The 23,794-nt window shown below is 45.9% G+C and overlaps 1 protein-coding gene across 3 annotated transcripts in view; it reads right to left on the reverse strand.

Moving 5' to 3' along the window:
- The window catches only part of ZDHHC1 (zinc finger DHHC-type containing 1), a 58,075-nt gene extending 34,465 nt beyond the window's left edge, over nt 1–23,610 (reverse strand). The window contains exons 1-3 of one of the 3 annotated variants that reach the window (XM_030581367.1): nt 23,338–23,610; nt 10,493–10,542; nt 5,692–5,910 (exon numbers count right to left, since the gene is read on the reverse strand). In XM_030581367.1, coding sequence (XP_030437227.1) covers nt 5,692–5,910; nt 10,493–10,542; nt 23,338–23,386 — 318 coding nt within the window. In that variant the 5' untranslated portion in view covers nt 23,387–23,610. Of the gene's footprint in view, nt 1–5,691; nt 5,911–10,492; nt 10,543–18,032; nt 18,565–23,337 lie in introns of those variants that run through there. The other 2 variants (XM_030581369.1, XM_030581368.1) reach the window with 2 other exon arrangements.
- Nucleotides 23,611–23,794: the final 184 nt, after the last annotated feature.

Genomic DNA, 23,794 nt, shown 5'->3' on the forward strand with positions numbered 1-23,794 from the left:
TTAATACCTGGCCCACCTCTCCCTCAACGTGAAGAGAACAATGCACTCTTGTGGGAACCAAGCAGAGATTTTCTCCAAGCACTCCAGTCAAAGCTCATTGGTTTAGATTTAAAAAAAACAAGTTTATTAACTACAAAAGATGGCATTTAAGTGATTATAAGTGACAGCAAACAGATAAAAGCAGATTACCTAGCAAATAAACAAAACACACAACCTAAGCTTAATATACTAAATAGATTGGATATGAATTAGCAGATTCTCACCCTGAGAAATTATACAAGCAGGCTGCAGATTCTTAAGGGGCAAGCTGCACTTGCTTTACACCTTTGACTCCCCAGGTCTTTCATACATAGGCTAGAAATCCCTTTAGCCTGGATTCAGCCCTTCCCCCAGTTCAGTCTTTGTTCCTCAGGGTGTTTGCAGAAGTCTTCTTGGGTGAGGAAGTGAAAAACCCCAAATGATGTCATTCCCTGCCTTATACAGCTTTAGCATATGGCAGGAACTCTTTGTTTCAAAGCTTGGTTTCCCAAACCAGTTTGTGGAAAAATACTGACATCCCAAGATGGAGTCCAGAATCATGTGGCCTGGTCACATGTCCTTATAGAGTCATGGCTGTCTGAAGCGTTCTCAGGAAGGCTCACTACGTGGGGGATAAGCTTCTCCCAAGGCCTATTGTTTTTCCTAATGGCCCATTATCCTGAATAGGCCCTTCCCCACCCACAATCTAGACTGAAAGCATCTTGTCTAATGGACATTACCCAGGTGTAACTACCATTTGAAGTACAGATACATAGTCAGTATTTATAACTTCAGATACAGAAATGATACATGCATACAAACAGGATAATCATATTCAGCAAATCCTAACTTTTCCAATGACACCTCACATGATTTATACAGAAGGAGACTAGTCTGTAAAAGGAAGCTTACTGGAACACCACAGAGGGTGAGATTTTGTCTGTATTCAGTTTTCTTACTGTATTAGACTCAGACTTGCGTGTTTTATTTTATTTTACTTAGTAATTCACTTTGTTCCGTCTGTTACTACTTGGAACCACTTAAATCCTACTTCTCTTATTTAATAAAATCACTTTTTACTTATTAATTAACCCAGAGTATGCATTAATACCGGGGGGAGGGGCAAACAGCTGTGCATCTCTCTTTCTCAGTGTTACAGAGGGCGAACAATTACTGAGTTTATCCTGTATAAGCTTTATACAAGGTAAAACAGATTTATTTGGGGTTTGGACCCCATTGGGAGTTGAGCATCTGAGTGTTAAAGATAGGAACACTTCTCAAGTTGCTTTCAGTTAAGTCTGCAGCTTTGGGGCACATGGTTCAGATCCTGGGTCGGTGTTGGAGCACACTGGCGTATCTGGCTCAACAAGACAGGGTGCTTGAGTCCCAAGCTGGCAGGGAAAGCAGGGGAAAAAGTAGTCTTGGCACATCAGTTGGCAGTCCCAAGGGGGTTTCTGTGATCCAATCAGTCACAAGGGCCACATGTATGTTCCCTCACAGAGTCAAACTTTCAGAATGAAGTTAAATAAAAGAACTGTGGCTCTGATGCCGCCAGTTCCTTTTGCTTTTTCAGAATTACTACAAAAGATTGAGGAAGTTTGGATCTATACAGATAATCTACTCGAAGAGCCACAGTTCCTAGAAAGTAACTTTCCTTTCTGCAGCTACTGTCTATACAGATCTCCACTACAGTACTGGCTGTACCAATTCTCAAAGGAGATGGGTCTTATTATGGAGAGGGAATTATTGTGAGTGCTGATTAAGTAAATACTGCTCTTCTACATCAGATCTAGAATGTGTGCAAATTATTTTATGCAGTATTGTTGTAGCCATGTTGGTTCCAGGATATTAGAGAGACAAGGTGGGTGAGGGAATATTTTATTTGACCAACTTCTGTTGGTGAGAGAGAGAAGCTTTCAAGCTACACAGAGCTCTTCTTCGGGTCTGGGAAAGATATTCCGAGCATCACAACTAAATACAAGGTGGAATACACTGTTTAGCATAAGTAGTTAGCACATATTCTAAGGGACCATTCAAGGTGGATTGGCGTGTTAACATGCAGGCTCATCATATCTGGCCACAGTACTCTTAATGAAGGAACATCAGGATTCAGAAACCATCCTCAAACCACTCACCACACTCACCAAGAGCCAGCTTTCTCTAGGACACAAATAACTTCCTCCACAAACTCCACATTTACACCCTCCCTTAGAACACCAATCCTTGCCACCATGGATGCCACTTCCCTAAATGCCAACATCACTATGACAGCATAGCCGCCTGCCTCAAATACTTTACAAGACAGTGGACAACCCTCAGATAGCACCCCAGATACATGTCCAAACTCATCTGTTTCATCCTCACCCACAATAATTTTACAAAGCCCTGACTATTATTAATTAAAATTAATTAATTAAATAAAATTAAATTAAGAGGATAAATTAAACAAACACTACTAACACACCCCAAATCAGGCTACATGTCTCCTTGCTTTCCACTGGATAGAACTTTATCTAGGGGTCACTTTAACATGGCTACCCCTCTGATATCTTAGGAAACTGCATTTCAAAAGGACTAAACTATAAAAGTGAGGTGCAAAACCACCCCAAGTTATGTTTCCCTGTCCATCTCTCTCTTTTCACCTATGAAGACAAAAGAAACAGCCACTGGACCTGGGGAGCAGATCCTGGACTGAGAGTTTGGTCAGCAGTGTACTGAATATCTGTGATAGGAACATCACCTGAAACCAAGTCTGGTTTGTTTAGTATTAGGAAGCGTTTTATCTTTATTTTTCTAGTAACCATTTCTGACTTTAATGCCCTAATACTTGAATTCACTTAAAAGCTAAAAACTTTGCAGTTAAATAAACTTGTTTTATTCTTTAATCAAAACTAATCTAGTGTTGTGAACTGTGTGAGTAACTCCATTTGAGATGGGAAGCTGTTGTATCTTGATCCCCAAATTGTCCAAGAGAGAACTGGACAGTGCTAAACACATGTTTTTGGGGAAAATCCAGAACTGGGAGTGTGTTGGGGTCACCGTACATGTGGTAACAAAGGCTGATGGAAGCCAAAGTATAGCTGGACTGTGCTGGCAGGCTGCAGTTACCCACAGGCACTCAGGGTGTTACTTGAATGCTGGAAGGCTGATTTGTGAACAGCCCAGATGGGAGTTACAACAGCAAAGCACTGTGAGGCACCCAAGTTTACAGAGTGAAGAATTGTGTGCAGATCATTGCCTATTCCATGCTGGAAAAAAGCCAGATGAGCTAATAGGCTGGTGGTGTCAGGGAGCTGACACCCAGTTAAGCAAAGCAAGACTCCCACATGCCGAAGGCAAGGAGGTAACAAGGTGACTCATGGTCCTGGGTACTCCGAGAACCATCACAGACTGTGATTGGGTTATGTTAACACCTTTGACTCTTTGGGCCCATATATTCCATCTAAATTAATACAACAGAGCCCATTGTGCTGGAAGCTGTACAAATACAAAACAAAAAGACAATCCCTGACCCAAAGAACTTGCAAGAAAAGACCTTAAGGTAGCAACCTTATATGTCTCTGCAGCATAGACATTTCTCAGACGTAACGTGGAATCTGCTTTGAACTTTGTGGGTGGAATGTGTTCCAAGACTCTCAGGTAACTTTAACACATACATTTGTATACAAAATTTTATCTGTGTAGAGAATCTCTGAGCAAAGAGTCCTGGAATCTTCTTCTAGGTTTTCTGTCACATACAAAGACGTGAATAGAATTTTAGTCCTACAGAAGGCGATTTGTACATTAGGACTACGTAGTCTAGACTTCATCTGGTAAAGTATGTTGTTTATGGAAAAATACAAGTTCAGATGAAAAACAGATAAAATTTAAGCACAAACTAAAGATGTGGGCATAAGACTACCTTCTTTACAGAACATTTTATAAGCAAGTTCAGGTATTATAAAGTGGATTGCACTGATCCACTGGCTGATTTTATTGTTATTAGGAACGCTATTCTCAGGGACAGATGATATACAGAACATTTACCCAAATGTTCAAACAGAATTGGCAAGACCTAGATTCAAGTCTCAACAAGGAGGTGATTCACAAATAGAAGAGAAAGTAGAAACTAGTTCTTATAGAAATATTTTGATTGTAGGATGTCTGAACACAAAAGATCCTTGATTAGTGACTGGATAAGTTGATGATATGGACACCACATAAATGTCTACATTTTGGTTTTGGCTTAAGCAGGCAGAGTTAATAAATATTTCAGGACTGCAGAGATGGGGCAGATGATGGAACTTGAATGCAAGGACATATGCTTACCTAGAGATATTGATCTATCTGGTGCAACCTTAAATATGGACTCGCATCTGCTCCATCATAATACAGAAAATATTCAAATAACTTCCTTAACACTCTCATTATGGAAAACAGGAAAGGTTATTAATCCAGCAGAACCTGCCCTGTCATTCATAGTTACTGCTACTGCATCTGTTCCATGGATATTTATAGCAGGGATTTCCCAAACTTTTTCCACAGTGTGGGACAAATTTAGAGAGACTGTCTCCTAACAGACTGTTCCTCCAACATCATATGCAGTGTGGATGTAGCTGTGTCGGTCCCAGGATATTAGAGAGACACGGGTGAGGTAATATCTTTTATTGGACCAACTTCTCTTGGCTTGAGAGAAGCTGTCGAACCACACAGAGAAGAAGAGCTCTGTATGGGTCAAAAGCTTGTCTCTCTCACCAACAGATAGTGGTCAAATAAAAGATATTACGACATCCACCTGGTCTTTCTGCTCCCCCAACATTCACATTTGAATAGACTAATTCCCCTTCCATTAATAATCAAATAAAATCCTTTGGGCAACTCTAGCAATTATTGTATGGAAAAGTAATATTAGGAAATGAATGCATCTGTAGCTATCTTTTAACATGATTTAGCAATTGGAAACAAGAAATGACACCACCATATAACTAGCCATCTTTCTGCAGCTCACCAATAAATGCTCCTTATGCCAGAGTTTAAGACTCTCTGATTTTACAGAATCCCACAAATTTATGTGACACTATTCGGAATACAAGAGGGATGAGGTTTGTCTCTGATGTGCTTGCAATCCAATGCAAACAAATATCAATACAAACATGGGACTGCAGTTCATAACACGAGAAACGTGCAGATATCCCTGGAAGAAAGATCAGCACAGGAAGGCTTTATGAAATAAATTAATTTTTAAAGAGGGATTTGCAAAAGGAAACAGAAGCTATTCCAAGCACAGGAGGCAGCATGAGTGAAGTCAAGAAGACGAGATTAGGAGAAGAGACAAAAGGAAGCACAGGAATATAGGGAGTGCAGGATGAAATGAGAGAGACATAGGCAATGGTGGAGATGGAAAGAGCCTTGGAGGTAAGGACCAATAGCTTCAATGTAAAAAGTACAGAGATAGGAAGGATAGAGCAGAATGGTAATAACACAATTAAAGTAGTGGAAGAGAAAGAAACTCAAAAGATGTGTTTTATGTAGACTAGAGGAGAGCAAGGCGTAGTTATCGTCACAAGGCAGGAGATGACATACGGATGATTTCAATCTACAGTACCTAAATAAACTTAAAAATACCATCATTGTCCCATTACAGTTGAAGTTGTGTTTGTGATATATAATATTAATTGTCAGTTGAAAGGATACAATGTATCCAGCAGGCACCCAGTGGTGAGGCAAGAGAGGCACAAGGATTCCAAAACCAATCAGAGCAAAGAAGAGATATAACAGCCAGGCAATAATCTGGAAGGGATGTAGAGGCCAGCTCCAGCCATTCCTTCGGGCGTGCTGAGATTGGACTTCAGCAGTTGTTTCACCCTCCTTTTCTGGAGCTGTCTTATTAGGAGGTTTGTTGCAGATGTTCATCTACAGAGAGCAGAAAAAAACAACAAAAAGGTAATCCTTAGGAAAAGGCATTCTCAGAAGGTATGTCCAGAGATTCCAAGCCAGAAGGGATCTATTGTGCTCATCTAGTCTGACATCCTGAATAACACAGGACATTGAACTTCCCCCCAAAAAATTTGCAGAGCAGGCCCTTTAGAATCTTGTTTTAAGAATTGTCAGTAATGGAGAATCAACCACAATCCTTGGTGGATTGTTCCAATGGTCAACTACAAATTCACACCTTATTTCCAGTCTGAATTTGTTTAACTTCAGCTTATAGCCATTGGATTGTGTTATACTGTTCTCTACTAGACTGAAGAGCATATTATTAAATATTTGTTCCCCATGTAGATACTAATAAATTGTAATCAAATTATCCCTTAACCTTCTCTTTGTTGAGCTAAATAGCTTGATCTCCTTGGATCTATCATTATAAGGCATGTTTTCTAATACTTTAATCATTCTCATGGCTCTTCTCTGAACCCTTTACAAGTTACCACCACCTGTCTTGAATGTGGACACCAGAACTGGACACAGGATTCCAGCAGTGGTCACACCATTGCCAAATCCAAAGGTAAAATAATCTCTCTACTCCTACTCAAGATGCCCGTCTTTATGTATCCAAAAATTGCATTAGATCTTTTGGCCACAGCACTGGTAGCTCATTATCCACCACCTCTCCAAATCTTTTTCAGAGTCATTGCTTCCCAGGATCAAGTCCCCTCACTCTGTAAACATGGCCAACATTGTATGTCTCCAGATGTACAAATTTACATTTAGCTGCATTAAAACGCAAATTGCTTGCTTGCACCCAGCTTACCAAGCAAGCCACATCGCTTTGAATCAGTCACCTGTCCTCTTCATTATTTTCCACTTCCCCAATTTTTGTGTCATCTGCAAACGTTATCAGTGTATTGGAAAATGTTACTGTAATGGAGCCCTGATCTTGGGTCCATTCTCTTTGTAGCTGGAGCTCTTAAACCTAGAGAGTTCTGAGAGGATGAGACCTTCTCCCCACCAATCAAAGATGGCTTTGACAGACTTTATAGTTGTTTATTAGTTTTACTAATATTATTTTAATAAGTTTTAAAAATCACACTTTTGTATATAAAATAATTATGTTATCCAACACCTCTCCCTTCATTCTGATTTATTTCCCTGCCCTACTTGTGAATGAGCTGAATATGAATCAAGCGCTGATCAGATTCTTAGCTTGTATGGGAGACAAGCCAACCAGTTCAGAGAAAACAAGAATCCACTTTCCTTCCTCAGCATTCACTCAAACCAAATAATCAAACTGTTCAAAGATTTAATTTTTTCCTCTTGGTCATTACTGCTTCTTCTGCCCCAAACCATAGCAGTTGCCACAATTCCATGGTATAGTCAAAACCAAATAATAAACCTCCTGCAACAAAGTGAAATCTGCCTTCGTCTTCAATCAAACAGCTTGTTATAGGTTTCTAAAGCTATTACAGGAAAGTTAGGCCTGGTCTACAATAGAGAGTTAGGTCAACATAAGCCGCCTTGCACTGACCTAGCTGTGCCTGTGTCTACACTTACATTTGCCTCCCACCGATGCAAACGCCTTCTTACAGCAACGCAGTAACACCACCTTCCCAAGTGGCACTGAGCCGCGGTTGATATACTGTGGCCGATGCAGTCTGAGTGTAGACCAGGGGTGGGCAAACTACGGCCCATAGGCCGGATCCAGCCCCTCAAGGCTTTGGATCTGGCTCGCGGGATTGCCCACCATGGGCCCCGCGCCGCTCTCAGAAGTGGCCAGCACCACATCCCTGCAGCCCCTGGGCAGGGGGGCAGAGGGCTCTGTGCATTGCCCTTGCCTCCACACACCACCCCGCGCAGCTCCCATTGGCCAGGAAGGGGGAACCACGGCCAATGGGAGCTTCAGGGGAGGTACCTGGAGGTGCGGCAAGGGCCGCGCAGGCAGAGTCCTCTGCCCCCCTCCTCCAGGGGTCGCAGCACTTCCTGGAGTGGCGTGGCATGCAGGGAGACTGCCCTGGCCCCAGTGCGCGCTGCTGCCACTCCAGAGCCACTTTAGGTAAGAGGCACTGGGCCAGAGCCCAAACCCCTCCTGCCCCCTGCATCCCAACTCCCTACCCTAAGCCCCCTGCCTGCACCTCACACCCCTTCTGCACCCCAACCCCCTGCCCTGAACTCCCTGCCACACCCTGCACCCCAAACCGTGCCCTGAGCCCTCTCCGGCACCCCTGCCCTGAGCCCCCTCATATACCACACACCCCTCCTCTGCCCCATCTCTTGCCCTGTGCCCCTTCCTGCACACCACATCCCCTCCCACATCCCGCACTTCCTCCCACACCCCAACCCCCTGCTCTGCATACAATTTCCCCACCCAGATGCAGCCCTCGGCCCAAAATGTTTGTCCACCCCTGGTGTAGACAATGCATTAGCCATGTTGACCCTAACAGTCCTCCAGCAGGTGTCCCACAATGCCCAACTGACTGTTCTGGTCACAACTGTGAACTCCACTGCACAGGGGTCACAGAGACTGGAATGCCCCCCACCCCTTTAAAGACCTGTATATTTTTAAATGTCTTTTTCCTGACTGCCCAGCTTGGCAAGCGCATCCAGCAGTTCTCCATTGTTGTATACAACTGACCAGCTGACCATGATGGCTACATGCTCCAGGCACTCTGGCTTGAAGTAGACAAGAGATATTGGATCTCCTGGGCCTGTGGGGAGAAAAGGCTGTCCAGGCAGAAACCAGGATATCTATGAGCAGATTGCATGGGGGAATGCAGATGCAGGGATACGACAGGTAGCAGCAGCAGTGCTGTGTGAAAGCACAGGAACTTCGGCTGGCATATCAGAAGGTCCGTGAGGCCTACAGTCAATCCAGTGCCAATCCACAGACCTGCCCCTTTTACAAAGAGCTGCATGCCATACTTGGTGGGATCTCTGCTACTACCACACACACCTCTGGGGATACCTGAGGTGTTTGAGCAACAAGCCCCTGGCATGAGCTGCAAGAATGAGGAGATGGAGGAGGAGGAGGAGGAGGATCGGGGACATGCAGCTGGGGGAGTCCAGCTATGCTGTGAGCCAGGACCTGTTTGAGGCTCCACTGCAGTCAAGCATGGGTGAGCCCGATGCAAAGGAAGGAACCCCAGGTAAGTGTTTAATTGTTTTCTCCATTATAACGATGTACTGATGGTGCTCCCAATTTAACAGGACACAGTAATCGAGCTTTCATTAATTTATTCATACTAGAAGAGGTAGTGGTACAACAAAGATGTAGAGTTGTCTGCTTTTCGTTCCCCTGTTGAGTTAGGCAAGGAGGACCATGCAGCATAGTTTGTTTATGTACATAGAGTCAAGCCAGATGACTACAGGAGAGTGTTAGAAGGCAGATATGTTAGTCCCAGATTAAGTAGATCTCTTTTCCCTGGGTAAGGTAACAGGGGTGGTTCCAGAACAAGCAGGAACTTGCTGGACCCAACTATGGCAAGCAGGCTAATTAGGACACCTGGGGCCAATTAAGAAGAAACTGCTAGAATCCATTAGGACAGGCTGGCTAATCAGGGCGCCTGAGTTAAAAAGGACCTTACTTCAGTTTGTAGTGTGCATGCGAGGAGCTGGGAGCAAGAGGCATGCAAGAAGCTGAGAGTGAGAAGACATATTGCTGGAAGATTGAGGAGTACAAGTGTTATCAGACACCAGGAGGAAGGTCCTGTGGTGAGGATAAAGAAGGTGTCGGGAGGAGGCCATGGGGAAGTAGCCCAGGGAGTTGTAGCTGTCACGCAGCTGTAACAGGAAGCACTCTAGACAGCTGCAGTCCACAAGGCCCTGGGCTGGAACCCGGAGTAGAGGGTAGGCCCGGGTTCCCCGCAAACCTCCCAACTCCTGATCAGACACAGGAGGAACTGACCTGGACAGTGGCTTCTACCAGAGGGGAAGGTCTCTGGGCTGTTTCCTGATCCACATGGTGAATCTCTGAGGTGAGCAAATCCACCAATAAGTGCAGGACCCACTAAGGTAGAGGAGGAACTTTGTCACAATAGGGATGTCCCTTGAATTCTCCAGAGAGATCTCAATGAAACTTCATTGAAATTCTCTGCAATCCTCTCTGACAGTTTCTAGGGATGGCAGCCTTATTTCATCCTCAACGGTAGGACACTTTCCCACGTCAGTCATCAGTAACTACAGGCACCACTGCAGTACACAGGATAGCGGCCTACGGGCCCAGGCGGCTTTGGGATACCAGCAGCAGCTGTGCTCTCTCTCTCTCTGTTACCCTCAAGCATGAGATATCCGCTAAAATCACCACCACCTGTGGAAAATAGTGCAAGTATTCAGTACCATTTCCCTATACTCAGTTTCATGCAACCAAGCAATTCCCTCCTCACTTTCCTCACACCTGAAGGGCCAGAGTCACCATGGCTGGTGCTGTGAGTGGCACTGCACAGAAGCGCTCTGGAGCAGAAGTGTCAATAAGTATGTCTAGTTTAAAACTTTAGGGGAGCCAAGGAAGGGAGTTCTGAATATTAACATTCACTTTCCGTAGCGACTCTATTGACAGTGATACCTTTGTGTGTTGCGGCCTTGAGGCATTCCCCCTCCACACCTGTGCAACACCTGCACCAGATAAAGAGGAGAAAGAAAAGGACTCAGGACGACATGTTCAGTGAGACCCTGCAAGCCAGTGCTGCATCAGACTGAACAGAGAGCCTGGAGGATGAATACTGCAGCAGACTGTATGGAGAAAGAAAGAGCAGACAAAGACAGACCCAGGAGCCAGAGAGGAAGATGCACCAGGACATAATAGAGTACCTCCACCAGCAAACACAGATGCTGCAGACTCTTGTGCACCTACAGGTTCATCAATCACTAGCTCACCTCCCTTTGCAATCCATCGAGAACCCCATTGCAGCACCTCCATTTCCTCCCCCCCCCAACATGTCACATGGCATCAGGGGCTGCAGACCTACACCTACCACTCACCACAGGACAACCACAGCTTCACATACAGTGATTTGTAAAAGCCACATTAGCTGTATGTGTAGCTAGTATGGACAGAATATTCTTTCCCTTTGTTAAGTTCTGTTCCAGTAATCTATAAAGTTTTTAATGTCTGATTTTAAGTTGCATGGGTTTTTCTTTGCATTGGTTTCGGTACTGAATAACATTCCATTACTTGGAAAATAATTCATCTTTATTAGTTCACAACATATGCTGTGGAGTGCTTAGCAGTTCTGAATGCTCCTGCTTACTTTGTACTGCACAGTGTGACCACTCATTGGCTCAGTGAGAAACACAGTGTAATAATCTTTAGTGTACAGCAAGCACCCCCAAATTAATAGGTTCACTGACACTGTTATAGTCACAGATGAACACCAAGCACCACACATTTTGTAACAGGCCAGGGAGAGAACACTACACAACAGTGCATTACTGGGACTCACTGTTAAAGTGCACTTACAAAGTCTCCCTGAGCAATAGAGCTGTCAGAAGTAAGGCCCTCAGTTGTACCTGCTCAGTACTTCTGAAGCCCTAACAAGACAGCCAGATTGCTTGATGGTCCACCCTGCCAGATTGGCTGAGGAAGCCAGCAGACTGATAGCTCATTGGCTGCTCAAAGCACACCTCCACAGACTCTCTGCTTTCCTGTGCTCGTCTCTCCAAGCGTTGCTCCTGCTTTGCTCGTCCACATTCCAACCCACATCCTGCCCTGCACCCCGTCTTGTTCCCATATTCTTCCAAACTTGCTCCTGCCTTCCCAGATTCCTGGTAATCCAGTTCTGACTCTCTGCTTTGACTCCAGACTCAAACTGTCTCTCAACCCTTGGCTCTGGCATTTGGGCTCTGATCACTAGGCCCGACTCCCATGCTGACCACCAGGCCTGACTTGCCTGCGTACAACCAGGTCTACGGGTTGTATTGGTGTTCAAATTCAGACACGCCACATCTGCCCTCCACCACTGCAGTAACTTTTCTTATTTGTACTCCAATAAGTCATATTTTTAATTATCTTCAAAGAATTCAAGGGCAACCATTGAACTCCATGTACTACTTGAATGCTGCAGTGTTCTCCACTGAAAGTAACTTAAAGCGACTGCTGTTTTAAAACTGTATGTCTGAAGGACAACAATGGAAGTCAAGTCACAATTTAATGACCTTTCACCCAGAGGGTGAGGTAACTTACACAAATTATATTAATAGATTCACCCTTTAGCACACAGGAGTTGTTACAGTTATCAAATAAAGTCATGGGGAAAAGTTCAAAAGCTAAATAATCTTGAACTGCTTTCAAAAATTGTGATGGCTTTTTAAAAAGTTTCAATAAGCAACACCTGTATAAAATCAAGATGGACTGGCTTCTCTGTTAGGGGAGCTGCGGCAGTTCCAGGCTCCTTGGACCACTGATAACAAAAAGGTGGCTGATTTTCATCTCCCACCGTCCATTACAGGCTCTGATTTATTAAAATGTTCTTGGATTTATTGAAGACCAGAATGGGAGGCAAAGGCTGCAGACTCAGTTGTAGTGGATGGCAGTGTAAAAGATTATCCAAACAATCAAAAACAGTGCAAACGATGTCATGAATCCTTCTTTTGTTAGCTTCCATGTGCCTCCATACTCCTCATAGGTATTACGCAGGATATAGCAGGCAGCTATATGCAAATGTCCCTTCAATCTACTAAAAGCTCATTCAACTATCATTCTGCCTCTGCTGAGCCAGTAATCGAATCTTTCCTTGGTGTGATCAAGATGGCCGGTGCATGGCTTCAGAAGCCAGAGGAGCAAGGGGTAGGTTGGATCATCCAGGAACACTATTGGCATTTTATCATTATCAGTGGTAATGTGAAGGTTGGGAAAAACTGTCCCTGCTTGCAGCTTTCTGAACAGCACTGTGTTCTTAAACATGAGAGCATCATGCACCTTCCCTGACCAGCCCATACTGATATCGGTGAAGCATCCCTGGTGATCCACCAGCATTTGCATAACCATAACCATAACCCTTTCTGTTGATGTATTTTGTGGCAATGTGGTCTATGGGTGCTATGGGGCTATGCGTGCAATCTATTGCCCCACCACAGTTTGGGAACCTCATTGTCGGAAATCCATCCACTATGTCCTGCACATTGCGGAGATTCTGGTGTCCCTGTGCTGGAGGGCAGTGACAAGCTCAGCACACAGATCCAGGAACGTGACTTTGTGCAGCCAAAATTTCTGCAGCTACTGCTCGTCATCCCATGCCTAAATTATGATGCGATCCCACCAATCAATGCTTATTTTTCAGGCCCAGAAGCAGTGCTCCACTATCTGCAGCTGCTCTGTGAATGCCATCAATAGCCTTGAATTAGTTCTTGCTATGTCGCACAGCAATCTACCCTCCAGGAAATGGTCATGTTCCCTGCGGATTCAGTTCTTCTTGAGGCTCAGCAAGATTATACATCCTCTATTTCAACGTTCATGACAATGGTGCAGAGCTGGGCAGGCTCCATCCTTCTGTCAGACCCTGTACACCCACTCAGCCCTTTGTAGCAAGGCCCACAGCCTGGGGTTTTCCTTGGCTGGAGCACCCCAGCATCTTCTAGCTTTCCCCAGAACTGCTCTGTCCAAGGTGCTGGTCTCCTACTCCAGAGACAGACCTTCCCCCATGAAGATCTGGGACAGACTGCCTGCTCCTCTCCTAGGCAGTCTTTATATAGGGCCTAGCCTGGCCCTGATTGGCTGGCTATAATCTTGGCCCTGATTGGCTCTCAGTAGGCCCTTCTCTAATTGGCTGCTGCCTGCGCAGCCACTCTGGCCTACTCTAGCCCTCTCTCTCATGGGGGTGGGGCAGTCACCCCACCACATAAGGTAACATTAATTGTTTAGAAAAAAGTTAATATTAACATTGATTAGGCAAATTTTTTAAAATCACAAAACTTGCAATCGTTCTGAAAGCCACGTGAATGCACTAGTGAGGGAAATGTGAGCTGCATTTCCTGCAATGGACAAAATTTCCTGCTGGAAAGCTTCAGGACAATAACAGCTCTTATTGAGAGAGACATCAGCTCTATGCTGAGCTCAGGAAATACCAAAACAGGGCAAGACAGGGATTGCTAAAAACTGTTACTAAGGCCAGGTATACAATACAAACTTACATTGGTATAACTACGCCGCTCAGGGGTGTGAAATATCCACACCCGTGAGTGATCCCCCGGTGTAGACAGCACTATGTCAACAGGACGGCTTCTCCTGTTGACATAGCTACCGCTTCTTGCAGAGGTGGATTAACTACACCAGGGGTTCTCAAACTGTGGGTCGGGACTGTATTTTAATGGGGTCGCCAAGGCTGGTGTTGGCCCTGTGCCCCAGCAAGTCTGAAGCCCAAGCCCCACCGCCCAGGGCTAAGGTTACATGCCCTCTACCCCTTGGGCTTCAGCTTTGCCCTCCCCCCGCCCGGCTGGTGGGGCTTGGGCAGGCTCGGTCTTCGGTCCCCCCTCCTGGGGCCACGTAGTAATTTTTGTTGGCAGAAGGGGGCGACAATGCAACGAAGTCTGAGAACCACTGAACTACGCTGATGAGAGGAGCTCTCCTGTCAACATAGTAGCATCTTCACTGAAGCACTAAAGTGGCACAGCTGCGCTGGTGCAGCTTTTTAAGTGTACAGAGTCTTATTTAACCACCTGTGCCTGCAGAAGTAAACCCTGTAGTTTTAACAGCAACATGCGGTGCCCACATGCTGTTTTTCAGTACCCACAGATAAGCACAAGACAGGGTACCACCAGTCCAGCCCAATTTTCACAGGACACTTATTCAGCCCCAAAAGTGCTCAGTAGTTGACAGCAGCAGTCAATTTTGTCCAGAAGGGCAGGAACTAATAAGTAGCAAATCAAATGAGCTGCAAATTTAACTTATTTATTTACTCACTGAACTTACCTGGTTTAGGATTTTCACAGGGCTGCCGGGGGGGGGGGGGGCAAGTGGGGCAATTTGCCCCAGGTCCCGGGCCCTGCAGGCCCCCTTCCACAAGAATATAGTATTCTATAGTATTGCAACTTTTTTTATGGAAGGGGCCCCTGAAACTGCTTTGCCCCAGGCCCCCTGAATCCTTTGGGCAGCCCTGCATTTTCAAGTGATATTTCTCCCCAACATACCAACTAAACTGTGAGGGTGGAATGCGGTACAAGAGGTCAATGAACATTACAGAGCACAGACTAGGAATATCTCTTAGCTGGGCAATCCTAATCCAAGCTTTATTCCTGATGAGGACATGGTGCACCAGAAATATTTTGAGAACCGTTCTGACATCTAATACTAGCAGAACAGGGTGGGTGTAAAAGTGTGTACACAAGTGGAACGGGGAGTAAGCTTTACCCAGTAATTAAGGAGACCTGCAGTAATTAAGGAATTCTGCAGAACTCAAACTTCAGTTAAAAAATAATTTCTAGCCCTTATGATTGTGGGGAAAAAAACCCTACCAAATGTGAACCATGCAGCTCCAGTGCCTACGCTTCTGCTCATAATTTTACTATTGCTACAAAGGCCATGTCTACATTACACATTTACATCCACTCAAATTACATCAGCATATAGCCACCATAGTTAATACATCACTTGTGCGCATGCATGTTTGACTCATGTCGGCGATGCATGTATTCACCAGGAGTCCTTGTACTGATGCAGAGTGCAGTGCACGATGGGTACGTATCCCATTGTGCAACTCACCCATGTCCAGCACACTCTCTTTTGGGAAGTTTTGGCAATAAGAGTCACGCAGAGGTGACTGGGTCAACTTCCCAGTCACAACTGTCTCCATCCCATAATTTCATCTATACCCCATAATTTTTGCATCTCTCTTTCAAAATCCCACAGATCTCCACAGTCCTCCTTACTATCTGCAATCTTGGACAGAAGGATGGTGCCTGCACAGCGCTGCACTATTGTCCTGAGTGTTGCAAACACAGGGTGCACAATCCTACAGTATTTGTAGAGCTGCAAGAAGAGAGACAGGGAAAATGATGATTCCTTGGAGGACAGATTGCTGTGAGACATAGCCAGAACCAATTTAAGTTTGTTGCTGGCATTCATGCAGCAGCTGCAGATGGTGGAGCACCAATTCTGGGCCTGAGAAACAAGCACTAACTGCTGGGATCGCATTGTAATGCAGGTTTGGGATGACGAGTGGTGGCTGGAGAACTTTTGGATGTACAAGGCCACATTCCTGGATCTGTGTGCCAAGTTTGCCCCAGCCCTCCAGTGCAGGGACACCAAAATGAGAGTTGCACTGACAGCAGAGCAGTAAGCGGCAATCGCACTGTGGAAACTTACAATGCCAGATTGCTACCAGCCAGTCGGGAATCAATTTGGAGTCAGGAAATCCACCACGGGGGCCGCTGAGATACAAGTGTGAAAGGCCATTAATTGCCTCCTACTATGCAGGACTGTGCCTCTCAGCAAAGTGCAGGACATAGTGGATGGATTTAGCGCAGTGGGGTTCCCAAAGCATGGTGGAGCGATAGACAGCACGCATATCCCTATTTTGGCACCAGACCACCTTTCTCAGAGTACATCAACAGAAAGGGCTACTTTTCTATCATGCAAGCACTGGTGGATCACTGGGGACGCTTCACTGATATCAATGTGGGCTGTCAGGGAAGGTGCATAATACTCGTATGTTTAAGTGCACAGGACTAATCAGAAAGCTCCAAGCAAGGTCTCTCTTTCCTGACCAGCAGATTACCACTGGCAATGGTGAAATGCCAATAGTGATCCTAGGCAAACCAGCCTACCCCTTGCTTCTCCAGTTCATGAAGCCATTCACCACCAACCTCAATAGCATCAAGGAACACTTCAGCTACTGGCTCAGCAGGTGAAGAATGACAGTCAAATGTGCCTTTGGTTGTTTGAAGAGAGGCTGGCATTATTTCCTCACAAAATTGACCTCAGTGAGAAAAATATCCCAATGGTTATAGCTGCCTGCTGTGTCCTGCATGATATCTGTGAAGCTAAGGGGGAAAAGTTTCCAGCGAGGCAGAGGTGGAGCAGCTCTCTGCTGAATTTGAACAGCCAGATACAAGGGCTATTGGAAGAGCTCCATGTGGAGCTATATGGGTTCAGGGAGGCTTTGAAAGACCATTGTAATAGTGACCCAGAGTCGTGTGTGTTGCCATAGTGTGCTCTATCTGGCCCTGCTCTTTTGCAGCCTGGTATGAATTATGTGGTGATTGCTGTACATACGGGGATATAATATTGTCAATGCACCTGTTAATTTTGTTTGTGAATGATCTTATGAGTTGTGTGACTCTGTGCATTAACAGGTAATTGGTTGCTTTCAGAACTGCTGAGCACCAGCCAGCATGTGTTCTGAACGAATAAAGAAATCGTGTTCCAAATAATAGAATATTATTCTGTAACCAAACCTGTGCAAAAAAAAAACCATCATTTAAAAACAAAAACATTTTAAAAAATTAATAAAACAATTAAGAGAACAGAACTTACGAAGAGTAAAGAACATTTGTGTCTCTTTCAGCTACATATGGCTTTCACAAGTCTGCATACGTGACACCGTGATTGTCTTTAATGTCTCCCAGGATAGAGTGGTAGGGGTAATGCAGCGACCCCGATGCCACATGGAATGTTGAGGAGAGACATAGCGAGTTCTCAGTGGGCTGCAGAATGAGGCAAGCATGGGACGGATGAGTCTGAAGCATCTGTTTGCTACCTCGGAATCCCTATACACATCTCCATCCAGGCCATAACATATTCTGCTAGACTGTGTACTGCAATGACGCCTGCTGAGGTTATTGCTGAATAGCGTGGGAAAGTGTCCTACTGTGGAGGAAGAAATAAGGCAGCCCTCCCTAGAAATCTTTGGCAGAGGATTGCAGAGTACCTCCATGGAAGTTTCACAGAGATCTCTCTGGAGGATTCCCGAGACAACCCTGAACAAAAACTGCTCTGCATGCCCCGCCCCTCTCATAATTCTAGAGGGGAATGAAAAATAGATATCAATTCTACCTCTCTTGGATGTACCACTACTTCTTCTAGCAAGAGTAAATTAATGATTAGTCAAAAGATGTGTCTTGCTACTTTGGGAGTGCCATCCCTGTAATTTTAAATTAAACTACACACTCACCTGAAGTTCCTTCCCCTGCATTGGGCTTGCCAGTGCTTAACTTGTGGGACTGCTGGACTGTGGTGGAGTCAAAAACAAGTCTAGGCTCGCTGGGAGGCTGGATCCTCCTCCTCGCTGTTCACAGCAGGGGCCTGTGACTTGGGCTTCTCAGAGGTATCCATGGTGCTCTTGGGGGTGGGGGTGGTCTCGGCTCTGAGTATGGAATGTAGCTCTTTCTAAAAGTGGACACTCTTGTGGCTTGTCACTGGTTTGATTGTTGGCCTCCATGGCCTTCTGGTACGCCTGCTGCAGCTCCTTGGCTTTCACACTGCACTGCTGCTGGTCCCTGCTGTAGCCTTGTCCTGCATCCCTTGAGCAATCTGCTCATGGATGTCCACGTTTCTGCAGCTGATTTGGAGCTGTGCCTGCACAGCCTCTTTTCCTTACAGGCCAAGGAGATCCAATACCTGCGGTCTACTCCAGCCAGGAGCGAGTCTGGATTGTGTAGCCGGTATGGTCAGCTGGGAAGTTGCACTCAACAATGAAGAGCTGCCTGGTGTGCTCCTGAAGCTGGGCATTCAGGAAAAGGAATTTCAAAAATTCACTGGGATTTAATTGGGATGTTGGGCTTCTAGTCTATGTGACCCCTGGGCAGTGGAGCTCACAATGATGACCAGAGTGGTCAGTATGGGGCATTGTGGAATAGCTGCTGGAGGACAGGAACAGTTGACTAAGAAAGGCTGGGTCTACACTCACACCGCATCTACTTAAGAACTTCGACCTCGGCTCAACAACAGGGACAGAAACAATTTCTGCATACCCTCAAGATCCTTTCCTTAGCCCAATAGCATCACTTTCACTTACACAATCTAAGCCTCAGCTTGCCTTCACATACAACTCCTGCTCTCACTTCAAGTGTTCCCACAGTTTCAGGCATGCTAGCAGCTCTGCTGAGTGAGCCACACTTGAAAAAGAAAATTGCGCCTCCTGCATCACGAGCAGCTTGGCACTGCTGCCTCGTCTGTTTCTCCTTATACCTAGAAGCAGTGTTTGACTTGGTGCCACGACATTTTGATTAAAAAGTTAGAATTATATAAAATTAACACGGTATACATTAAATGGATTAAAAACTGGCAGGTCTCAAAATAGAATTGTAAACTAGGACTTGTCATCAAGTGAATCTGTATCCAATGGGGTCCAGCAGGGACTGGTTCTTGGCCCTACGCTATTTAACATTTTAATCAATGACCTGGAAGAAAACATAGAATCATCACGGATAGAATATTCAGATGACATAAAAACTGGGGGAGCAGTAAATAAAGAAGAGAAGAGGTCACTGATTCGGAGTTATCTGCATCACTTGCAAAACAGAGCGCAAGCAAACAATATGCATTTTATACATTTTGCCATATTAAATCTAGGAACAGAAAATGTAGGCCATATTTACAAGATGGGAGACTCTATCCTGGGAAGCAGTAACTTTGAAAAAGATTTGGAGGTCATGGTGGACAATCTGCTCAACATAAGTTCCCAATGTGACACAATGGCCTACTGGCCGGAGCTTCCCCGCGCCCACTACTTGGAGGAGCTGCCGGAGCTTCCCCGTGCCTACTACCCGGGGGAACTGCCGGAGCTTCCCCGTGCCTATTACCCGGAGGAGCCGCTGGAGCCTCCCCAGCCCTGCTGCTATCCGGAGGAACCACCGGAGCAAGCCAGCCTGGACTTCCCTGAGGAACTACCGGACCTGTCACCCAGCCCTGGCCGCGAGGGCCCATGGTGCTGGACTTCAGGGAGGTGACCCCACGGACCAGCTAGGCCCTGAGGGGAGGTCGGAAGTAGCCAAGGGGCAGCCGACTCCAGTCAGGCTGCAACCATATCCAAGCCTATGTCAGTGTGTTGCAGGCAGGATCCCCTCTGACACAGCAGCGGACCGTTTGCCACTGTTAGGGCCCCGGGCTGGGACGCAGTGGAGTGGGTGGCAGTCTCCCCCTCTTCCCGGAGCTCAGGCCTATGGGCCTGGGCTTATAGACCAGGTGCCTTGGGCCTGAGCTTTGTGAATCTGCATTTGGTGCCCCACCTGAACTTAGGGCTGGGCCCCTATAGACTATATTGCTGCTCAGCCCTGAACCAGAGGGCCTGAGCTCCTAAACCCTGTGCCTTGCTCAGCCCTGAGCCAAAAAGGCCTGAGCTTTGTGACTCTGCGTTTGGTTCCCTGCCCGAACTTAGGGCTGGGCCCCTTTAAGACTGTATTGTTGCTCAGCCCTGAAGCAGAGGGCCTGAGCCCCCCCTTTTGGCTCTGTAGTGTTGCTCGGCCCTGAACGGGGACCCAAGCCGTGTGACTTTGTGTTCGTCGCCCCAGGATCGGAGCCAGGGGGCCTGCCCGGCCAGAGAACATGTAATGAGACGGTGTGGCTCCCCTCCGCGCCTCGGAGAGGGTCAAGCCCCGGTCCCACACGCTCACACTTCCATGTGAAAAAGGGGTTTTAATACACACAATTAGGAAGGCTTATAGTTGCATGCATGTATGCACACACACAGGCACATACACATTCTTACCAGTGATTAGCACTAAAAATAACAGCAACAATTGGTCAGACAAACAGTTATAAAAAACCCTGCAACTTTTCTTATTTTACAATTTCAGAGTCAAAGTGAACAAGTGGAATGAGTTGTGTCAATTGAGTAATTATGATTTAATTAACAGTGAACCATGCATCTCACTTACTACACTTGCAGTTGTCTGACTTCAGAAAAATTAAAAAAGCTGACCCTAGATTATTTTCATGAGAATTCTGTGCATGATAGCATGTAAGTTGAAAGAAAACAAGATACACTTTGGTTGTTATATCAAAATACTGAATTGCATCTTTTCAAATGCTATTCACTGAATACTAAGACAATGAAATGCCCATATTCCAGAAAAACCCTTTATCTGTCACTCTTTCCTATGTAATTTAAATGCAGCATTATTGTTTCAAATACTGATTAGTTCAATAGAGAACAAAGTTATTTGCACAAACATTAAAGCACATGGGCTACCATTTTGTATGTTTCCACAAACTTGGAAAACAGTTGGCAAATCTGTGATGGAATTTTGGAATTAAAAACGGAAAAGAAAGTGAAGATATTCCCGCCACAGATGAAATGTTCTCCAAATTCCTTAAAAAGGCAAGTCACTCTGCTGCTGTATGAGTCTCACAACAAGTCTAAAGACTGGTTCAACTAATTGTATAAGAGTCATATCCTTTAGTTTGTGAGCCCTCCAGACAGTCACTTTGTTCTATATTTTAGAAACCATCAGAGACCAATCAGAGCAGTATTAAGTTAGGCCTTGTATATTTTATATAATTAATAAACTTGATTATTTGGGAACCAACTGTGTCCATGTGGTTTGTTCATATTTTTACGGGAAACAAACAAGAGACATCAAAAGAAATATTTTCATATTTATTCCACAATTAAATGAATCTTGATAAATGTAGCCATTTTCCCTGTTCTTGATTTGTCTAACAAATAGGATTCATATAGATTTCATAATTTTTAACCGTTCATATAATTCCTATGAAAACATTCCAAGCAGATTTGCAACAAATTGGTTGATTAATTGCTTGGGGTGTGTGTGTGGTTTTTTTATATGCATATTGTATGTTTACTAACAGAGAAAATGGGAATACACTATTTGGCAGAAACATTTTGGCCAAGAAATGAAGCTTTGGCTCCGGGCGTGGCATATCCTCATCTATTTGTAATGGTCACAAGGATGCATCCCTTGAGGTGACCCAAAAGTATTTTGTCATATAGCGCTAATCATAACTCAGTTCCTCTACAAATCAGAAGTGGACCAGTGTGTGACAAACAAAATATTAGTACTTCGTCAAACAAAGCACAGTAAACCTGTAGAACTCTTGCCAGGAGATGCTGTGAAGGCCAAAACTAACTGGGTTCAAACAAGAATTAGATAAGTTCATGGAAGATAGGTCTATCAATGGCAATTGGTCCAAGATATAACTCTGTGCTCTGGGTGTCCCTATGCCTGCCAGATGCTGGGACTGGATGACAGGTGTGCAAGAGAAACAGGCCTTCACTCTTTGGTTGGGTGCAGCAAGTCAGAGACCATCTTTATTCTCAAGCAATTGCAAAGAGGAGAGAACACTCTGGCAGGGATTCACCCTGTCCAGGCAGGTCTCTATTATGTAAATAATGAAAGCAAGCTTTTATACCTTTGTGTTACATATAATAATGAGCAACAGCTGCATTTTGTTATACATTTTTCTTCCTGATATCTCACTTTTCTCATTAATTTCTCCTACAGTCTACATTCCATTCTTATCTAACAGAAAGTCAAAACAGTATCTCTTACTGTCAGTTCCCTCTCGCTTTCTACCCGCCTAGGCCTTCAGGTCTTGCGTTATTAGAGTCAGTGTTGGCCTGACTTTGTTAGCCTGACTCTTGCTCAGAGACAAACTAAGATCTCTATGTTCAATTCCTTTTATCTCTTTCTCAACTTCCACACAGGAGATAAATCACTTTGATAATTGCCCTGTTCTGTTCATTCCCTCTGAAACACCTGGCACTGGCCACTGTCAGAAGACAGGATACTGGGCTTGACGGATTTTGGTCTGACCCCATACGGCCATTCTTATGTTCTTATATGTCAGCATATTTGCTCAAGCATAAAGGGTCAGGCTGGAGGAGTGACATGTCCAAGTCACCAGGATGTGTCCTTTGGGGGCCCTGAGAAGTATTTTATACATAGCCACTGAAAGCCGCTTTCTTTATTGGAATAATTAATAATTAAACCCTACTATAAGTTGTTATACAAATCAGTCACATTTACTGTGGTAACATTTCTAATAGTGCATCATACATTGACGATTTAAAAAACCCATCTGGTGTTGGAAGGAGGACGTGGGCTACAGTTGCCAACCCTCCAGGATTGGCCTGGAGTGGCCCGGAATTGAAGATCAATCTTTAATGAAAGATGACGTCATGTGACGAAATCTCCAGGAATCCATCCCACCACCAAGGGCAACCCTACGGGGGGCACCGCCCATACAGGGCTGCGGGAGGCAGGAATCCCCCGCAGCCGGCCAGGGGGACTCGCCGGACACAGGGCAGCCCAGGGCGTTGCAGCCCGAGTACCGACCCCCTCAGCAGGCCGCTGGGGCTCTCGGGCCGCGGCTCCTCGCCCAGTCCCCGCAAGCGGAGGTTCCCTCCGGGCCGGGCTGCCCCTGCCTAAGGGCTCCGCCCTCCGCAGCCGGACGAACCGCTCGGGAGGCCCCGCTCCCCCCTGGGCCCCGCTCTCCAGGCTGCGGCCGCTCCTCACCTTCTCCCCGCAGTGAGAGGCGGCTCTGGGTACCCCGCTCCTGCCTCATCCCGCGGGGCGCGCTCAGGGCCAGGCCGGTGGCTCCAGGCGCCTCCCGTGCGCTGCCCTGGGGCAGGCCGCTGGGCCCGTCTCCATGGCGACGGCTACGGGGCGGCGCGAGAACCAAACCGCGCAGTCAATGTTCGCACGGCTCGTTCTGGACGCTCCCGGTTACGGAGCAGCTCCTGGGCCTTGCACCAGGCAGGGCAGCGCCACTTACCCTCCCCCCGAGATCCCCACCCACTGTCCCAACACCCCCCAGAGATTCCCACCCACTGCCCCAACACTCGCGAGAGCCCCCTCAACCTGCCCCCCCGAGACCCCGACCCACTGCCCCAACACCCCCCCCCCGAGACCCCCACCCACTGCTCCAACACTCGCGAGACCCCCACCCACTGCCCCAATACTCGCGAGAGCC

The sequence above is a fragment of the Gopherus evgoodei genome, chromosome 12, assembly GCF_007399415.2.
Source record: "Gopherus evgoodei ecotype Sinaloan lineage chromosome 12, rGopEvg1_v1.p, whole genome shotgun sequence".
NCBI lineage: Eukaryota > Metazoa > Chordata > Testudines > Testudinidae > Gopherus > Gopherus evgoodei.